General features: G+C 41.3%; 1 protein-coding gene, 1 long non-coding RNA gene and 1 other non-coding gene across 8 annotated transcripts in view; 1 reads left to right on the top strand and 2 right to left on the bottom strand.

Annotated features, from left to right (window-relative positions):
• Nucleotides 1-20,203, top strand: part of LOC144584171 (uncharacterized) — a 294,410-nt gene that overhangs the window by 135,598 nt on the left and 138,609 nt on the right. The window lies entirely within an intron of this gene.
• Nucleotides 704-19,072, bottom strand: TIA1 (TIA1 cytotoxic granule associated RNA binding protein). 6 transcript variants are annotated; one of them, XM_020780145.3, is made up of 13 exons: nt 18,736-19,043; nt 15,196-15,292; nt 14,379-14,477; nt 13,584-13,638; nt 13,378-13,410; nt 12,133-12,220; nt 7,175-7,250; nt 6,368-6,476; nt 5,820-5,915; nt 5,652-5,736; nt 4,484-4,607; nt 3,402-3,541; nt 704-3,009 (listed from the first exon to the last, which is right to left on the bottom strand). In XM_020780145.3, the coding sequence occupies exons 1-13, from the start codon at nt 18,759-18,761 to the stop codon at nt 2,862-2,864; spliced, it is 1,176 nt and encodes a 391-aa protein (XP_020635804.1). In that variant the 5' UTR covers nt 18,762-19,043; the 3' UTR covers nt 704-2,861. The 6 variants fall into 6 exon arrangements, with proteins under 6 accessions (XP_020635804.1, XP_020635803.1, XP_020635806.1 ...); XM_020780144.3 differs by having other exon boundaries at nt 3,402-3,544; nt 18,736-19,042; XM_020780147.3 differs by lacking the exon at nt 13,378-13,410.
• On the bottom strand, nt 19,360-19,430 carry TRNAG-CCC (transfer RNA glycine (anticodon CCC)). The gene has a single exon. It is a non-coding gene; the product is annotated as a tRNA-Gly (tRNA).

The raw sequence follows: 20,203 nt of genomic DNA on the forward strand, positions 1-20,203 counted from the left end.
CTGCTGGAGTGAATTTCTTGAGCTTCTCAACACAAGTATTAGATGAGTTCAGATGAAGCTTCCACTGGTTTGTACCAAGACCAAAAAGAGCTGCTACTTTTAAAGAACAGAACAGAACCAACCATTCACCTTCGTTACCTTTTTTGTAGTATATTCTGTTTACATCTCTAATTGAGGAAATTCTCTGTTCAAAGGCATAGCAGATGCTTAAACTGCAGGGAAATGGGAACACCAAGAAGAAACAGGCTCAAGGGAGTATCAAACTCTCTTTAGGGCCACATCACACTTTTGCTGAAGCGAAGGAAGAGCGTAGAAATAAAGCTGGCCCTGCTAAATTGTGTTCCTCTTCAGCAGATGTTGGGAGGCATCTTCAGTTAGTTAGTAAAGGAATATGATAATAAAAATTACATGTCTTGATGATGCCAATCAATTTTTTTCATAGTATGTCAAAGTCCAATTGAGCACCTTAAAGCATTTGGCCTCTTTACATTCTTGAAAAGCCGTTACTTTCTCCCCTTTCCCCTTAATCCCACTCAAATAATTCCTGACTTTGAAGAACATCATTCATTAAGCCCAACAGAAATTCATTTATTCGTTGGTGTTCAAATACAGAGGAAAATCTAAGGACAACTGTCACAACTGGTTAAGTTATAAAAAGCCCTCTTGTTCTCATTTTAAACTGGGCAATGGGATCTCAGACTGCTTTAGTGGAAGAAATTTTATTTACTCAAACTTGGACAGTTCTATTGCTGAAAAATATACACAGAAAATCCCAGTGCAGCACCATGCTCACTTCAAGCATCCTCATGTCCTCTTTTGAAAAAGTCACACAGGCAACGTAGTAAAGTAAGCAGAAGGTTAAGATAAGTTTATGCAAGTTTAAAAGGCAACAAAGAGACATAAATGAGACTAATCTATAGAGTTAAAGGTGTCTTTTTTCAGTATGCTTTATTTTTGTAATATTTGGGGGTCAGGCCCTGTCTACAGGATAACTGGCTTTCTTAACAGCCAGGTTTTAACACAACTCCACTGTACCGTTCCCTACCATTTTAAGCGGCCTGGCTCTGCTCACTCCACAGAATGCCAGCCGTTAATATACTCTGGGACAATACAGTGATCTCAAAGTTCATCCTAGGTTTCTCTTTTGTGTTTCCCTCTTCTGCTACTCACTGCAAAATGAGGTCTTGCAGCAACTCTTCGAATTTTAGAACAGCTTTGCTAAACTCCCCGCCCCACCCCAACACTCCCCCCAAAGACAAGGTGGGGATTGAAATCAAGACAAACAGTAACTTAACATTTCCACAGCCAACCCTGTATCGTGTCATAGGGTCACTTCTTTCCATAACATACAAGGTCATAGGACACTCTGTATAACTTCAATATTCCCTTGATACATTGTTCCACTACAACCAATGCAGAACAGAAAGCAAATTATCTCCACGCGCCCAGACATTAACAGGGATGAATAAATACTACACACTTAAGGGTAGTTTTCTTTCTTTCTTTTTTGCACTCTCTGAAGGCTAGTCAAGGAGGTAGGATTGAAACGTTTTTGGCCTCTGAACAATTCAAAATACTTCACCCAGCTGGTCCTTCAGGCTTAGCTAGAGCATCCCCTGTACTCCTGGCCTGATTCACACAAAGCTATATAATTTCATAGCTCTATCTGTACATGCTAAATCAAATCGAAGTTACTCCACTCAAGTAAAAAGTTTTTAACAGTTAAGACCAATGTATTCTCTACATCTTTGAAAAAAAATGAGAGCATGAGTGTTTTATTCAAAGTCTAACAATGTATTAGATATTCACATGCAAAAGCCAAAGCTTAAATCGTACTCATTAAGCCACGTAGATCTTTCTGCCTATTATCCTTTCAAAGAAGGAGACATACAAAAGCTGACTGACTTTTGTGAAAAATATTAATTTGCTAAAATAGTTTACATGATAAAGGATACATGTAAATGTAAAAACTGACAAGGTTTAAAAAAGCTGGTTCATAAGAATGTGTCACATTTTAATAATATTTGAAACTGGGCTGAAAATTCATTGGTGAAGATAAAGATCTCAGAACAAATCCAACAGGGATTTTTCCCCAGGCACCTTCCCACATGAAACAGAAGTAACAACTTGAAGAGCGGAATCCACCCGAGAGCGCTGTACAACTAAGTGTGTGTTCTGGCTTTTCCACCGCCACTCCTATTAAATAATTTAACAGCTGACAGTAAGGCAAAAACCACTTTTTGAAAAATGTCTAGATACAAAATAATGTAAACCAATAAGTTATATTTGAAACCCCAGTATAACAAAAGTGAGGAGATGGACACTTTATACAATAGGCTCTCTTTAAAACAGAATTGTGCACAAGCTGAAGATTGCCATGAACCTTCAGAATTCACACAGTTTTGGCGTGTGTGTTTTTTTTCCTTTTGTACATCTTCTTTCATATACATTTCAAATTTCTTACTAGGAATGCAAACTAGAACTGCACACTACTTCAGTGGAAAAAAGTTTTGATATTGTGCAATTTCCTGCCCCCATCTAAAAGTGGCAGAAATCCCTGCATTGGTTGTGTTTCAAACGAGGATCTTAAGAAACACATCTCAAAAGAGGAAAAGAAGGCAAAAGTTGGCAGATATCCAGCATCTAGTATTTCCTGTGTGTCTCTGTGTGTGTGTGTGTCTGTGTGTGGTTTTTTCTTTAAAAAAAATGTGGACAACAAAGTTTCATGATTAAAAATAAATACTGTTTGACTTTTGCACTGACTTGATTGGATAGATTTTTTTTTAAGTAAACAAAGGATTTACAATGCTCCAAATAGCCTCAAAGCCACCAGTTGTTCTGATAAGAGTCCTTTTTCCCTTTCACTGCGTTTCAAAACCTGCCATCCGATATCCAGTTTGACTAGTTAAAACACTTCCATTCTGCCCCTGGGGTGGGGGCGGCGGGGGCGGCGGAGGTGGCGGTACACCATAATTTGCACCCATCCATGCTGCGGAAGATTGTGTCTGACTGAAGGGAAGAAGAAATTAAATTAGCCAAAGCTGACAGACAGACAACAAACAGGAGTCAAATGTGACCATGAGTGTCAAGTGAGATAACTCCTTTACCGTATCACCCAAGATTACAGCCCAGGACCACAAAATAAAATCAGTTTTAGAAGCTGATTCACCCTTTCAGGAACAAAAGAATAACTGACATGCAAAGTATTTTAAAATTATATAAATAAGGACAAATTTGCTGAATGGCCGCCAGCTTCTTTACAAAGAGCACAGGTTAAACAAAAAGCTCTACACTTGGAATGGATACAGAATTGCTAGTTCAGTGAATGGTTTCAGAATACAAGAGGCTAAATGAAAGTGTTTAACGATACAGCTTACTTCCATAAGATGCTGGATACTTACTTAAATCCCTGATTCCAGGCCTGTCCGTACATTCCATATGCAGGGACCTGCCACCCATTCGGCACATACTGGCCGATCTGCTGGGTACTTCCATACCACTGGCCCCACTGCCCATAGGGTGGTGGGTATCCAACTTGATTCTGCTTGAAAAGGCAAATTAATCAACATCAGTGGTGTCACGTACAGGCAAGACCAAAAATCTTAAAACGGTCCTTCCAATGACAACTGCACTTCATCTGATCTTTACCTATGTAATCATGTACACACCTCTGGTGCATTTTAAGTCCAGAAGACTTCCACAGGTCATATTTCACCACAGCATTGAATATATATGAAACTACAGATCTATTTGTGGCATTGTGATGCCACTTTTCTCCTGTTGAAAGGAGACTGTTCACACCTAAGTGTCCAGTGACAGATTGTTGGCTTACCTAGCCAACTACTCTCTGGTTTCACAATGACCTCAAGTACAGGTGTCTCCAGGCCCATTTACAAGACAGCATTTCATGGGATATACTGGGGAGGGGGGGGAGAAAAAGAACTAAATATTTCAGATATAAGTCTATGGCAGCCAAAATGTATGTTTTATCACTAACCATAGTAATTTAAATGAAAATCACCAACAGAACTATTGAGATGTGAAAAACTACCTCTGACCCAATACTGTTGCCCCCAAATGATGCTGGTTGGTCTTCCACTGAGATTTAGCTGCAATTCTGGAGCACAAAAGTTAACTCAGGGCAAGAAGACACCCCAAACTTTAACTCCATCCCATGCCGTGCCCTGCCCTCCCATTACTCTCCACATGCAAATTTATGTCAGTGCTATGGAGGGCAAGAGTTCATGAACATTAGGATGCGATGCTCTGGCCTATGATTAGGAATGTACCCTATACGTCCTTTTATAAGGCTCTGTGCTGTTGTCATAAGCAACACATTAGAAGATTTTCCAGGATTATTGTTCCTAAAGTTCCCTGAGTTAACATCCATGATATAAGTCTGTCTATTAGAAATATGATTTGGCAACCTTGAAATGTCTTCAGAATGCTTTTGTGGGGTGTCGGGAAGGGGCAGATCTCCTACCTGTTGAATTGGATTTATCATATCTGGTGTTTCTTTGCCCCAATAACATTTCACAACATGCCCTTCAATAGTTGTGCCGTTCACGGAAACAATGGCATGTGCGGCACTTTCGTGGGAGTTGAACCTGTGGACGTTCAAGACACTTAGTTATTGCAAAGCCCTCTCTTCACTATTACGAAGAGACAAGACTTTCTGTTCTACTGCATGTGCTGCCCAGCCTTGTTCTGTTGCCAACCCCGCTCCACGGCACTTAGTCCTCCATCATTACCTACCAAATCCAAATCCAAATCCAAATCCAAATCCAAATCCAAATCCAAATCCAAATCTAAATCTATATATATATATATATATATATATATATATATATATACATACACATACACACACACACACACACACACACACACACACACACACACACACACACACACACACACACACACACACACACACACACACACACACACACACACACACACACACATATATATATATATATATATATATATATATATATATATATATATATATATATATATATATATATATATATATATATATATATATATCAGTTGGCAACCATTTATTTTCCCTCCTCCACAGCTTTTTCAGGACACATTGCTTGTCAAAGCTTCATGGGATTATTCTAACCAGCTTATCTATTGTGTATCAAAATCAGGCATGGAATTTTTAGATTTTTTGGACTACAAAGGAAGCTCCCAGGCAGCAGCAGGTCAGCTTCCTTTCTGAACAAGAAGCCAAGTCAAAGCAAGGCCTATGCACAAAATCTTCCTGCTAGGCCTTTTCTCCAGCTGAGCCATATTTAGGCATCTGTAGGTTTATCAACTGAAATTCCCAGAAACGAGACTCCTAAGACTTGTAGTCCAAACAACTCCGAGAGCCCCAGGCCTAATCAAAGCCATAGGCTTTTGGTACACATCTATTTTGTAGTAAAACGTACATTCCTTAGTTTTTATTTAACACAGTGGCTTTATGTAAGTGTGAAATATAACCTTTCACCCATAGTGAATTTTGTCTTTAACCACAAGATCTATGTTTATAATGTGCCACACAGGCAAACTCGTGTGTCAGGAGCAAATGTGCAAATGAAGACACATGGCGACAATAAGGTTACTTAAAACAAAAACAAGGGGAAATGGTTCCGTACCGCACAAAGGAGTATCCTTTATCTGGGAAGACCCGAATTTCCATGATCTGCCCAAATGGAGAAAATGTCTGCCGCATGAGCTGTTCTGCAAAGAAAGAGACAGAGAGGAAGTCAGGGTGCATACCCAGAGCCTGGTTCCTGGAATGACTCAAAATTCATAGGTCATACCTGTTAGTCCTGAAGTAACACCACCACAGTATACTGTGCAGTTGCTTGGACTGGACTGATTTACAACATCATCGTAGGACAGCTGTTTGGCATTTGCTGAACAACAACAACAACAACAAACCTTTTCAAGTCACTGATTTTCTCACAAGAAAAAGCAAGACACTTCTCAACACACCAGAAATCTGGCCAGCGGTTACAACTGGTCTCCACGACTGTTTTGCTTTGCAGACCCATTATTCCACCCAGGGATTCTCAACCTTTGGTTCTTAGCCCAGGTGTGTCTGAGACATCGGCTCCGAGTCCCTGACCACTGGCTATGGGAGCCAACAGTTCTGGGAGTGCAAGAGTTTGGTTAACAGTCTACATCCGTTTGTACAGAGCTCTGCTTGACCCTTTTCCAGTGCATCGAGTGTGCTGCTACTGAGGCCACCGCATTAGATGGAAAGGCTGGCCCTTCCTCCCCTCTAGACAGTCAACTCTGAAAAAGCTGCCTTCCATAGCTGGAGAGGAAACCTCTTCATCCCAGTCTTGAACGTTAAGGTACTTACACTCATATGTACTCTTTGGAGCTGGAGGTTTGCGTGTTGCCCAGTTAGTCCTGATTTGCCTTCCACCGAGCCACTGTCCCCCCATTTGCTGAATAGCATTTTCTGCATCCTAGCAGAAGGACAAAACAGGTTTACAGGAGAGGTCAGCCTGACAATAAATAAGAAAGTGTTTCAAAGAGACCAGACCCTGGCTAAAGCTAGGGCAAGGCAAAATCTCTGCAGAGGCAAGAGAACCACAGTCTCCTAGATGCAAGCAACAAAAGGCACCAGACACAGACAAGTACAGTCCAATTCCATAAATAGGGAAGCGTGGTTAAGGTCCTTTTGGGGTTCCACAAATGGGAAGTAAGAGCTAAGTCGTTCCCACTCCAAAGGACTGTACCAGGGAGGGGCAAAGAGGTGGGCTCGAGATCATGTGCATTTTCCTAATCTGCTTCCCACTAGGAAAAGTCACTGGCAAAACTAGGAGACTCTACATTAAAAATCTCATGAGTCACGTGAGAGTGATCCCAGCAGGACAGCCAGGAAGCCAGAGTCAGATGACTGTTAACCATCTGGGTGTATTTTAGACCCATCAGCTCCAACAGAGAGCTTAAGAGAACAAGGATGGCCTCAATACTGTATTCCACTTGTCTTTAAGGAGGAGACAATAATCCCATGCAAGTTCACATGGAAATGAAGCTGGTACTCTTAAAAGTGCCAGCAGCCTTCTCTCTCCCACCCTCCAACCATGTTTTTTGTTGGACTCCTGGGGCAGGAGGGGAAGAAGACCTTGAAGATTCTGGGAATCAATGTGTTCTCACTCACCCATTTATTGAAAAAGGAAACAAAACCATATCCTTTGGATTTTCCTGTTGCCATGTCCTTAACTACCCGAGCATCCCTAAAAAAGGAAAGAGAAGGGCAGTTAAGCACCAACGGAAGAGAATCCCAATGAAAAATGTCTCACACATTTCTCACGCAGCTCATTTCTCATGTTTCTTCCTTAATAAAACGAACTTCTCAATGCACCAGCAACATATAGTCAAAGCAATTTTCCCTTTCACTAACGTTCTATTATATGATAGTAAAAAATTAACTTAATTGTGTAAACATGCAAAATCAATAGCTTTTAAAAACAAATATTTTACAATCGTTGGTTCACAGTTCAAAATGCTCTTACATACTTTTTAAAACACTACGCATGGTCAAAGCAGCTATTCAAACGAATAACTGAGGGCATGTAGCTGACTAGCATATTAGCAACCGGTTCTCTTCAACCATGCAATTTATAAACTTACTATTGGCCAACACATTCTACCTACTTATTAGAAATAGAAAATAGAAAAAATGAAAAAATAGGAATTAAAAGGCATACGTCGCCTGTTAACTGAATTCTTTAATTTTCTCAGGTCAATTCGTTACCCCCTTTTTGGACTTGGGCAGCTGTAAATTTTGAGAAATTGACATTTTCAGAAATGGTTGCATTATGGAAGAAAATAAACACTAACATGTTTCTTTTTTACTATACACTATTAAATAATCTTTTAAAAACGGCATTCGTAATTAACAATCATACAGGACTGATTGAAAACTACAAAATATATAAAGCAAAAAATTTATAAAAGGAAATAGAAAAACTACAACGTTTGTCCACTGTGAACTGTAGCTTGCAGTTAGCCATGGCAATGCTGTCCATTCTTCAGAGACATTCTGCAAAATAACCAGAGCCCTATTATTTGAGATTGAGTTAAAAAAGACAAAAAGACCCAGCTACAATAGCTAAACCCCACTGGCGGAAATGTTCTTTTTATTAATCAAATCCACCCCTTTGTGCCCTCTGTACACAGGAGAGAAGTTCTCGAGGGTGTTTTCAAACATGCCAGCCTACTTTGCCCTCCCCCAACCCGCAGAATCCAGGACTTTACACAGACCATCACAGAACAGAGCCAGCAAGGCAGGCAGGCAGAGGAGGAACTGAAGGGACAATGCCAAATGGATAAAGAGTGTGAGAGAAGCTTTGTGGGGCCAGGGGATCCTTAAAAAGCATTCCAACATACACAGTTATGGCATTCTACACCACACTGGATTTTAGGGAGGGAGCTAAGCAATATGGAGGCTGCTGAACAAGAGATCCAACTAGTTAAGAGGTTACTTCACAGAAAACAAAATAATATTTTACTGAGTAAGCGGAAAGAGGCCTGAGAAATTTTATTAGTCTGAATTAGGATTGCGTTACAAATCGTCCGAGAACAGTTACTGGCATAATCATGTGGATGTTGTTTTCTGCACATCCTAAAAGTGGAAAACAGTCTATACTTACCCTTAATTGGCATTCTAAAAAATTAGACCTAAGAACTCAAAGCAAGCAAGCTACCAGGAGGTGGGTGTGTTTGCAAAAATATGTAATTATTAAGTGTCAACTACACAGTAATGTTTTTAAAGCAAATAGATTCATATTATTATATTATTCAAACTGATTCGCATATTTCAGAATGATCAGTGAGACATTTAACAGGATCCCAAAAATCATCATTTCCCCCCAGAAATTTAAAGCCCCACTGGCTCCATACCGTACCTCCTTAAAGGGTAAAATTCTGCCCTCTACATATTATCGCCAGCATCCTATTGAGTTTCCACTGAGCAGAAACCCCTGCTATGTAGTAATGCAGGGGTGGACAATTAATTTCTATAGGGGGGCCACATGAAAATTCTGAACTGTGTTTGGGGGGTCAAACCAAATTTACTTAAAAATAAAATGAAACAGTAATGTTATGATTGTTTTTATTTTAAACTTGTTAATCTTCACAAATACTAAAGAAGTTTTTTGCGGTATGTTAAAGATAAGCAACTGATCAACTTTAGACAAAAGGCTATAAATGGTTTTGATGTTCAAAACTGTCCATGGGCCAGACAGGAGCAGCTCGCGGGCCGTATGTGGCCCTTGGGCCACACTTTGCCCAGGTCTGTAGTAATGCAAGCTATGCCACTTCGGGAGAGTGAATGTTCTTCAGGGTAACTATCGCTTGCATCCTGACAGGTCTCCTGCAAGAGATGTCATTCCATGCTGCCTTGCCAGAGGGACCTTCTGCTCAACAGGATACTGGCTTGTGACTATTCTTTAGCTTTAGAATTTACTAGTTCTCACTAAAGCTTTTATCTTTTTGAACTGGGTAAACGAATTATTTTGCACAGACTGACATGACAGGATGGTTTTAAAGGACCATTAAAGTGATGTCCTACGTTTGCCAAACAAATGTGCACCCATAACAATACACTCCAAGGGTTTATACGTTCTTTCTTCCTCTTTCTCAGCAGCTGCTATAGAAGGACCAGGGGATACTAAGTCACAGTGCTGTCCCCAGTTGATGGCAAGGGGCTGCAGGATACCTGGGAATGAGTCTGGGCTCTGGAGGGAATCAGCAGAAAACCCATGAAGACCTCTTCTCCACACCAAATATCCACTCTGCCCTCCTCACTCTTTGAGTGCCCACACAAATGAGCTGAATCGCAAAGAAAGTGGCTGAGAGTAGGAATGGCCTCTAAATGGAGCAGCTCCAAAACTCAAGCCACCTTTGTGTGAAACTTACAACCGACAAACAAGGTAGGTCTTGGGGACAGCCCCAAAGAATGCTCTGCTTTCTGATGGAACATTAACCATGTTTTCAAGGTGGATTTCTGTTTTATCGAATTAACAGTGCCCCAATTCCCAAGATTTCATTGAGACACTTGGCCTAACTTAAAAGTCTTCACCACATGTTTTTTTATTATAATAATCATGGGACATGGCAAATCTAACTTTATCTGCACTGTGTCTCAAACAGCAGGAACCCATTCCTGTCAAGCATCATCAGTCTGTGCATCCTGTGAGCAGTGCATTTCTTACATCAGCAGACAACTACTTTTCTGGAAATTTCAGGAGTAAATTATGCCAACAGGAATGGGGCAAGCTGTTGCCTGCTGTGCTATGGGTAAAGCAGCCCATGCTAAATCAGGAGGTTTAGATTTACTTCTCCATCTGTCCTCAACCTTTCCATCTCCTCTTTACTACTTGAATTTCTTTCCAAGAGAGAGTAAATGTAGAGATCCCTTCCTCTCTCTTTCAGAGACATTCCTAAAAAGTAGTTATAGCCATTTGCAAGAAAAAATCCACGCCCTGTAGATGAGGATCTTTTCTGTACTGGGGACTATACAGACACTTCGCAAAAGGGATTTATAGATCTTAATATTTCAGCTGTCAATGCAGTTTGATTATTTTCCTTAAACTATGCTCGATCAACAACCAGTGTTGCATTTTTGTTCTGGAATCATCTGAAGTTGGTAACCCTTGCCTTTGAAAGATTTGTTTACAAACATGATTAGGACTTTTACTTACCCTCCTTGCTTCTGATTCTTAACATCTGACATAACTTAAACAACACATCTTCCTTCAGGGCAATGGGATCACAAGAATAACCACGAGCCAATGTTTCTTTAGAACAGGGGCAGGGCAACATGCAAAAGCAGTTTTCTACAGCCCTCCAAGGCAAGGTCTTACAAAAGCCACTGAAAGACCTTTCGGCTACACGTTCCACTGAAACAGAACAGCACCTGTTCTGCTTAAACTGAACCCTATAGAAGGGATAAAGAATTTTTGGGCCCATCAGCTCTACTCAGCGTGGCGGACAGGAAAGGTCTGTGGGAACTGTGCAGGCCTAAACCACCAAAGGGCCAAAGATTCTCCATCGCTGCTTTAGATCACCCTCTTGGGACACCATCAGATCCTTCAATCCATGCTCCCTGTCCTTAAGTAACGATGCCAGGGAGGGACTTTCCTCCCAGCTTCTTGAGATGAAAACCCTTCAACAACCAACTTTCCTTTTAACTCCAGGTAAGCCATGATACAATAATTTCTATTCAGAAATTATGCTTTCAAGCTGTTTTAATTAAAACTGGAGCAAAGATAAAGGCTCATTTCAGATTCACTGAACTACCCATAAAATGTCATGGTATCATTTTCGCAAGTTGGCCACCACTAGGTTTCTTAGTAGAAACAAGACAGATGGTCCCCTGGTTTGCTATGCAAACCTTCACAAGACTTCTGAAACAAGACAATGACAGAAACAGGAAACTACACTGAAGGCCAACTTCTAGTTTATTTTATTTAATAGAGCACCCATTTCACAAAAAGCCAAAATCTTTCAGCTCAGAACTTCTATGAAATCTGATGTATATTGAAACTGCTTTTACACAACTATTCTCACTGGAAGCTTTCACTTACAGCAACTTTACATTAGAAAACCCACTCCACGATCTTTAATAAATATAATGAGATGAATATATTTAAAAGGAATGAATCAGAGTTGGAAATAAGAGATCTTCTGAAATGTCAGCAAAAACCAAAATAAAAAATAAAGACAAAACCATTTGTGGCACCTTAAAGACTAACTGCTATGTTTTAATGTGAGCTTTTCATCCGAGGAAGTGGATTTGTCCACAAAAGCTCACATTACAGTATAGCAGTTAGTATTTAAGGTGCCACAATGTTTTTGTCTTTCTTATTTTTCTTTTGTTTTTACCTGACATGCTAGCACAGACTAACATGAGTACCTCTTCTAAAACTTCTAAAGTATAAAACCAATGGCTTGTTATGCACACTTAATAAAGCAAAATGACCTGTTTGCTAATCAATTAATAACTGCAACGCTATGTGGAGAACATAACTATCCTTCGATATGCTGGCATAATACATGAGATTCAGTTTCATCCTAAAGGTCCCCCATCATCCGTCATAAGACATTACTTACGATATTCTTCCAAATGGTGCAAAAGCTGCTTTTATATCTTCAGTTGTAATTTCTGGACTGAGGTCTCCAACAAAGACATGGAAGTGGTCTTATCAGAAAAAAGAAAAAAATGTCCATTTTTGCAAGTGATCCTGGAAACTCAGGGAATTTTTTTAAAGAAAAATTTGTATCAATTGTCATACATCTGGAAACTATATTAGAACTAGAATATAGTTTGACCTATCATATAACAAAATACATCATTATTTAATATATAATCACAAATAGATATGACAATACACAAGTGCAGTAAGTTACATGTAACTACAGTTTACTTTTTATTAAATTCTGTTATTCATATCAGAAACTGCATTTCCATGACAGCTTTACTCATATTGCACCAAGCCAAAAGTTTATACTACAGTTTTAATTTAAAATGCTACTATTTAATCTTACATATACATACATTTAAGAACACTGAGCCTAAATGTCTACTGGTTCTATGAGCAAAATAGAATACAGTAAACAAACCAGTATAGACAGCATAAATTATAAACAGCTCAATCTTAGTCATACTTTGTGAAAAACAGTCAAAAAGATACCTTGCATTGTAACAGTTTGTTGTTAAAGTATTTGACCGTTTTCTGAAAAGCCAACACTTTTGGTTGCCCAGCCTTTACACCATGTATCCATGTGAATTCAAAGTATGTGAAATCCATGAGCAAGTGAACTAAGACTGAAGGCAACAGAACGGAAACAGTAATCCCTTCATAATTTATGTTACAGCCATTTACATAAGAACTGGTGAGACAACGATGCCATCTTTAAGGACAGTCTTGATAGTCACACAAAACCATTATCACCACTCTAACGGGTTTCAGTGCACACGTGACACTTTACAACTTCACCTTAGCAAGAGTATGGTTAAATCCACCCCCAAGGTTTTAAAAATTCTAAGGCCAGACAAGTAGAGAAGCAACACACTGGGTTGCCTAGCAGTACAAGGGAAAATGATCCCACTGGAAGAGCAACGGATAGACTGCAAAGAAGTTTTATAGTGTATCACAAATTGCAGCCTTGAAAGAAGCTGGTTCTCTCACCCTCACAAAGAGGGAAAGAATTATTATTGCCACAGCAGTTTAATCCTGATCCATTGGAGAGAGGAGGGAGAAGCTTGTAACTATAAGAACAACCCCCCCAATAGCTTCAGGCGGTTAGTGAATACCCCTGAGAGATTTCATTTTATGTTTAAGAAGATACAATTACCTTGTGAACGCAGTGTGTTGACAACGGTACTACCTGATGACAAAGATTAGATTTGTTCTTAAGTTTATTAACACAAACACATTAAATAATATCTTAGGATAATGATCAAAACAATAGGGCAAATATTTGCATGATGCTTATTACTTAACATTAAAAACACGTTTGAGCAAATAAAGAGTAATTACTCAGAATCATAAGGAACTTACTGCTGGTATCTTTCTTCTGGCTGCTGGGGGTCGTGGCCCAGTTCACTTTGACCTCCTACAAATAACATTTGCTCAAATTACATTCAAGGAAGTTATAACACTGGCCTGACTAATCTGAAATTCCTCAACAACAGAGTAATTTGACAAATACATAACATGTTGGACAGATTCCTGTAGTAAAAAGTCCACACATTTAAGGGTGATTGTGTCAGGTGAGTTCACATTTTGCCAGACTCCTATTTCATGTGATTAACTGTACAGTACCAGCACAGCCAAGGGCGCAGCGGATGGCCAATGATAAAGCACACACTGCTGTGAGACTGACCATTTACATGTCATGAATCCAACAGGATTCCAATTGCATTTAAAATATCAGTTTGTTGTATCTGATGAATAATTGACTTATTTGAACAAAAGTCTATTTAGCAAAGCTCCCATGTTGAAGGTCAGTCACATCACATAGAAAAATAAAATGCCAGATTATATTTTATTGCTCTGCCAAGCAACTGTATTTGCAAGTCCAGGAAAGTTAAGATAGTGAGTACTTACACCCACAATCTTTTTTTATCACAACATACTGCAGCTCTTTCACTTGTGAAGTCATCATGCAGTTGTGTCTTAACATGGTGTTTTAAAAGTACAATCTTCCAAAAGTTGGAAACTCTGCCATACACAAGATTAAAACTGGACAAATTGTTACCGTTACCTTTTCTTCTTCTTTTTTAAAGCAGTTTAATCCAATACTACAGAATCCATGCAATTGCTCCATTTCACTATTTAGTACTGGGTGCTTACCTTACCCATTATCTTCCGTCCATTCATAGCCGCTAAAGCTGCGGCTGCATGACGATGCTCATAGAACTCCACAAAACAATATGGATCATTTCCAGCTGTCTATTTAAGCAAAGAAAAACACTGTCAGGAGGCTACAGCCAAACTCTCTCAACTCTATGTCAACCATGTTTTATAACAGTGAAGCTGCAATCCTCAGCATGATTATTCCCCTTTTGTGTTTAAAATTAAAAGGAAGAAAAAAAATTTCACTGCAGTAAGTAGATATTTATGCCAGATAAGTGTTCAGAAACCAGAAGGCAACTTTAGGCTTTATAAATTTTGCACTTATTACTTTTTTAGGGGCACCAAGGTAATTTACAGTTATAGTCCTAATTACACAGAGCAAGAAGTAAACTTTGCTGAGTGGAACGGGGCTTAATTCTGAAAAGTGACCCTTTTATTTTCTACTTTCTTAATTTTTGTAACTTGCTCATGAACTGCTCAATTACATTTCTTTCCTCCCTAAAACATCCTGTTTTAAATGGAGAGCAAGGAGCCCATGAAATTCCTTGATAATCCCACCTTTTCAGAATCTTCAAAGCCCCCATTTTCCTATGAAAAGAATATGTCCTAAATAAAATTACTAGTCCTGGCAAGAATAGGCCCCACAAAAGGTAGACCAGCAGTTTTGTGTTGATTTAATGGGCCTCCTCTAGTTGGATCTTGCATGTGGATTTGAGTCTGCATTTTAGAAATAATCTTATCATTTCAATGTATTTTGCTACATTCAGACTGCCCAACAGTCAATATTCTCTGCACACCGCACAGGTAAACTTACATCCATTATCATCTTGCAGTTTTTGCATGGTCCAATCTGGCTGAACAGCTGGAGAATTAGGGCTTCAGTAACATCTCTTGATAGGTTCCCCACATATCTGCAAAATTTATATAGGTTTCAGATCCAAGCGGTCATTGCAAGGCCACATTAATAAGGAAAGCAGAGAAGCTGCATTTCCGTAGCTTAGTAGAATAAAGAAGAAGAAAAAACAAACCAAAACAGATTGATTGAAAAGCAGCAAAGCATTGAAGAAACAGCAGGAAATGAAATGCTGATTTGACCTACAGCATGCAAATCTGTGAAAAGCAACTGACTTCTTTTTTCAGGTATTAAAAAAAACTCAGGAGAATCTGGAAATCCAATACAGTACTGTTCTCTAAGCAAAATCTAAGGTATTTACCCTCCTACATTTCTATTTAAGTTTTGCCTCGCATATTAAAAACACAAATCTCAAGCTGAAGTAAGTAAAAAGGTTGTTGTTCTCACTTTGCTTTTATTTTACTTCAAATGAGATCGGCCTGACCTCCTTTGAGAATACCTTTGAAGATGGTTGAAAAAATCTGGTCGTTCAATATGGCAGTGACCACAAAATATGGTACCCTATGGATTCAAGGTGGTTTAAAACAGCTACACTGGCTAGAGCTATTTAACTCCGCTGCACTGGCTACAGATCTGATACCGGGAGCCAATTCATTTTAACATTTAAGCATCCTAAATGTACTGGGTTCTGATTATCTCAGTAAACACCTCCCTCTGCTATGAGCTGCTGCCCAACAGTTAAGAACTGCCAACCAAAATACAGGCTGTAGTTGGCTCGCCTAAGGGTTAAACCTTAAATTTTATCCCAACTTCTCCAATAAAAGGTTTGCTACGTTTCTATGTCACCCTAATCCCAAACCAAAATGAGGAGCTTCTCTTTCCGGCCAAGGAAGAGGGTGGTAATGCTGAGTGTCTGGCAGCCTTCTGTCTCAAGAGTTTAAGACAAGGAACTTTGGCAGAGGTGGATTTTAAAACAACAAAATCCTTTCTAACTTTACAGATTGTTAGTATAGTGAACAAACCAAAGATACATTTTGTGTTTTTAGTAACCATTTCAAAAATGACAAATTGTGGCTCTCCCCATCAAAACATAAAATTTAAAAAGACACACACCGAAAGAAGATGCCACAGAAGCGATGAATAGTGTTATCCTGGAATTAAAAAAAAAATTCCCTTCCTTTTTGCACAATACAATAACGTCCCGATGTATGGCTATACACAGTAAATATGTGAGAAGAAAACAGCACGTACACTTTTTTTTCAAAGCTTAATTTCTTTCTTTCTCTCTCTCTCTCTACCCTCAACTGTGTGAAAGTAAATCACATTCAGTTAACCTTAACTTCGTTTTTTGGGGAAAGAATAAAACATATTCCATACCAAGGCATCTGCAACTCTCCCTCAGGTTCCTCCACACCTACAACTTGTAAACAAAATCTAATATAATAACCCCAAATAACAAAGCATTTTTGTAAAATGTAAAGTAATGGAGGAAGGGAATTACAAGGTTTTATTATTTCTCTTAAATATATCTTGACTTTCTTCCAGGACTGGAACAGAAGGCAGCTCACAAAAAAAAAGACAAATAATTCTATAAACAAACTGGGTTCTCTAGGGTAGCTCCTGAGTTGCAGAACTGCCTCTTAAAGGAAGTCAAGATGGTCCTACCCTATTAAGTTTTTAGCAAGCAGTCAGAAGCATATTATTTTCTATAACACTTCATATCTAAACTTGGATTCAACTGAGTCTTTTAAGGTTGTTTTGATTGTTTTTTTTTTTTTTGTAATTGCCTTTTAAAATTAGCTTTAAAACAGGTGGGTTTTTAAAAATCTGCTCCTGTTTCTACCTGAGGCAAGAGAATGGGGTAAGGAGCTGAATCTCAGAGAGCCTCTGATGGAGGCAAATCCCGGCTTCTTGGCAGTTGCTGGACAACACTCCCAGTCAGGTCCTCTGAGGCAAGTTAGTGAGGCTAAGCAGCTGGATTTATTTAACAGATTTATAACCGACTTTTCCAAATAACACCCAGTTCCCATGTACTTTTAAAATACAAACTGCAAACAAAAGTACAGTACTCAGTGCACAATGAATACAAACAAGGTAACAGCTGCAACTAGAACCTTCGCTGAAAGTACAATGCACTGCAATAACTCTATGTCTTTACAAGTCTTCTAAAACCAGTAAAGATGGATCAGTTCCTGTGGAAAACCAGTAGAAAAAAAGTGGACTACCCCAGGAAAGGATCCTTGTCTCCTGTTCCTGCCAATCTGACAGCAATCACTGGCTGACCCAAGAGCAGGAACTTCGGATGCTGATCTTGATGCTCAGGGAGAATTTTACAGGGATTATCTAGATTTAGAATGCCAAATACTGTAATGCAGCATTAAGGCAGCTGATAATTCATCATAAATAAGAAAACAGACCAAATAAAACACACACGAAAGTACAACACACCTCCTCTCTCTTTTAAACAGCTGAGACACTTTAAAAGGGGCTTCTTTGGCCTTATATTGAACTCTAATGTAAGACTCCCATCAAGAACATGGACAAGACAGAGGTCTTGAGGGTGGGTGGCCCCTCCATTGGTGGTTTGGGAAACTCCCTCGGCAGTGGGAGCTGGAGTGGTATATCACACAATATCCAAAAACTAAGCCCCCAGGGACTCCAAGTGGGGAAAAGCCAACCCTGTGAATTGAGAAACTCGTCTTCAAATGCCCCTAACCTTCTTCCAACAGCTCTCGCCAACCTACCTCCTAAGACTGTTGTGAAAGTAAAAACTGAGTGGTGGACAAACTGCCACCTGGGTTGCTATGAGGCCCTCAGAAGATCTCTTTTAAAAGTGTCTCTGTGTGTGTGGGGGGGGGGAGAGTTCATTTTGACTGATTTATTTTATTTAAAATACAGTATTTTAAAATCCCCTTTCCCCTTAAAAGGACCCAAGCATTAATAACCCCCCCCCGCCAACAATCCCCTCCCGTTTTGAATGGAGAAACGAGAAGGAAACCAGGCTTGTTCCCTTGGCAGAACCGAAGTAAAAAAAAAATGACCCCTCCTTTTCTTTCCACTTCCCTCTTTTTGAAAGAAAGGAGACGGCTTTTTTTAAACATCACTTATTTATTTGCCCATTCTTTTTCTTTTCTCTGGTATTGCGGAGAGGCCCCTTTGGACTGAGAAGGCCTCTCTTTTCCCAGTTCCGGGCTTCCCCTTTCCCGCGCCTTGCACGTCGGGATGCGTGAAGATTTGCGTGTCGGCTCTCTCCCTCCCCCCCTCCCAAATGTTCAAAGACCTTCCTCACCCTTCCCCCCGCCTTTTTTTTTTGGCAAGCCCCCTCAGGTGCCCGAATGGGGAGGAAGTCGAGACCAGGGCGAAAGGAGCCCGAAATACACGAATGGGCGCCGAAGCGAACGGCCGGGCCGGGCCGGGCCACGCCAGGCAGCGGGGGCGAGCGGCGACGTGGCAGGGGACCCTCCCGGCCGCCAACCACCACCTCAGAGCCGCCGGACTCACAGCGTTTTGGGCATTTCGTCCTCCATGGCGGCGGAGATGAGGAGGAGGATGATGAGGATGATGGCGGCGGCTCCCCCTCCTCCGCCTCCGCCTCAGCGACGGCCGCTCCGCTCCTCTCCCTCCAACAAGCCAAAGCGAGGGCGACGACGGGCCGAGTCCAGGCGCGAGGGAGGCCTCACGTAGCCCCGGCGGCGCGGCGGACGAACAATCCCGCCGCCGCCGCTGCTCGTCCTCTCAAGATGGCGCTGGCGGGCTGAGAGGCCCCGGCAGGCGAGCGGGCCCGGCCGACGAAAGGGACGCTCAGCGCATGCGCCGCGCGCCGCGCCAGACGGCGGCACCCACCCCCCCCACGCGCGCGCCTCTCGCGGCGTCGGCGCCGGCCAATGGCCTCCTTCGCCGGCCCCTGGGCGGCTCTTCTCGGGCTGCCCGGCCACTCTCGCGAGGCTTCCCCTTTGCGCATGCGTTGCGAGCTCCGCCCCTGGGGCGAAAACTACAGTACAATATTTGGAAAAAACTCCTTCACTCGTATTAAAATACATAGAATATATAGTTGGTGTATAATAACTAACACAAGATTATCTTGGAAGAGAATGGGCAAATTACCGAAAGGGAAAAAATGTTACCTGCGCCGCCCGGGAATCGAACCCGGGTCGCAAGAATGGGAATCTTGCATGATACCACTACACCAGCGGCGCGGATGGAAAACACCTCTGAAAGCGCATCCTACGAAGCAGAAACGCCTTGGGATTCCTGCGCCCTCCCGCCGCCATCCCTGGAAGCAAAAGGTTTTATTTCTATAGTGCAAAGTGAACACTTCCTCTCCCAGGATCCATCCCCGCATCCGGCGAACAAAAAGTGTGTGTGCGTGAATAATGCACCCGAAGGCTCCAGCCCTAGACCACTTTAGCAAATGCAGCCTCTGCATGCACCCATCAGGGTTCGCCCTGCCGGATGGGATCCTCTTTCCTTCCAAAGGCACGTGCGCCTTAGAACAAATTCTCCCCCCATTTATTCCCAAGTGAGGGAGACTCCATTTGTTCCAATTCCAACAACCCCCTCCCCCCCAAAAATTACAATGCTTTTGCACCTCTCCCGATTGCACACAAAAACACACACGAGGGGGTCTTGAGTCGCCAGGGTTCCCCTTTTCATGGAGAAAGGGAACCGAGCAGGGGATTCCCCGCGGATCGTGGCCTCAAAAGATCCCGGCTGGGAAGGGGTTAACCCGGGCTGCTGGCTCTGAAAAAAGAGGGTGGCGGGCGTGGGAGTTGCAGGGGAGGGGACTCCTCCCCGGGTCTCTCTCTCCCCCCGCGTGGAAATGGACAGGGCCCAGCTGGCGGGGGCTTCTGGAGACATTTGGGAGTCCGATCCCCCCACCCCCACCCCCACCCGTGGGAGACCGCCGGTTTTAAAAGAAGAACAACGGCAAGGAAGCGGTAACGAGTAACGATAGGGAACGCGTAAGGAG

This window comes from Pogona vitticeps, chromosome 8 (assembly GCF_051106095.1).
Source record: "Pogona vitticeps strain Pit_001003342236 chromosome 8, PviZW2.1, whole genome shotgun sequence".
Lineage (NCBI taxonomy): Eukaryota > Metazoa > Chordata > Lepidosauria > Squamata > Agamidae > Pogona > Pogona vitticeps.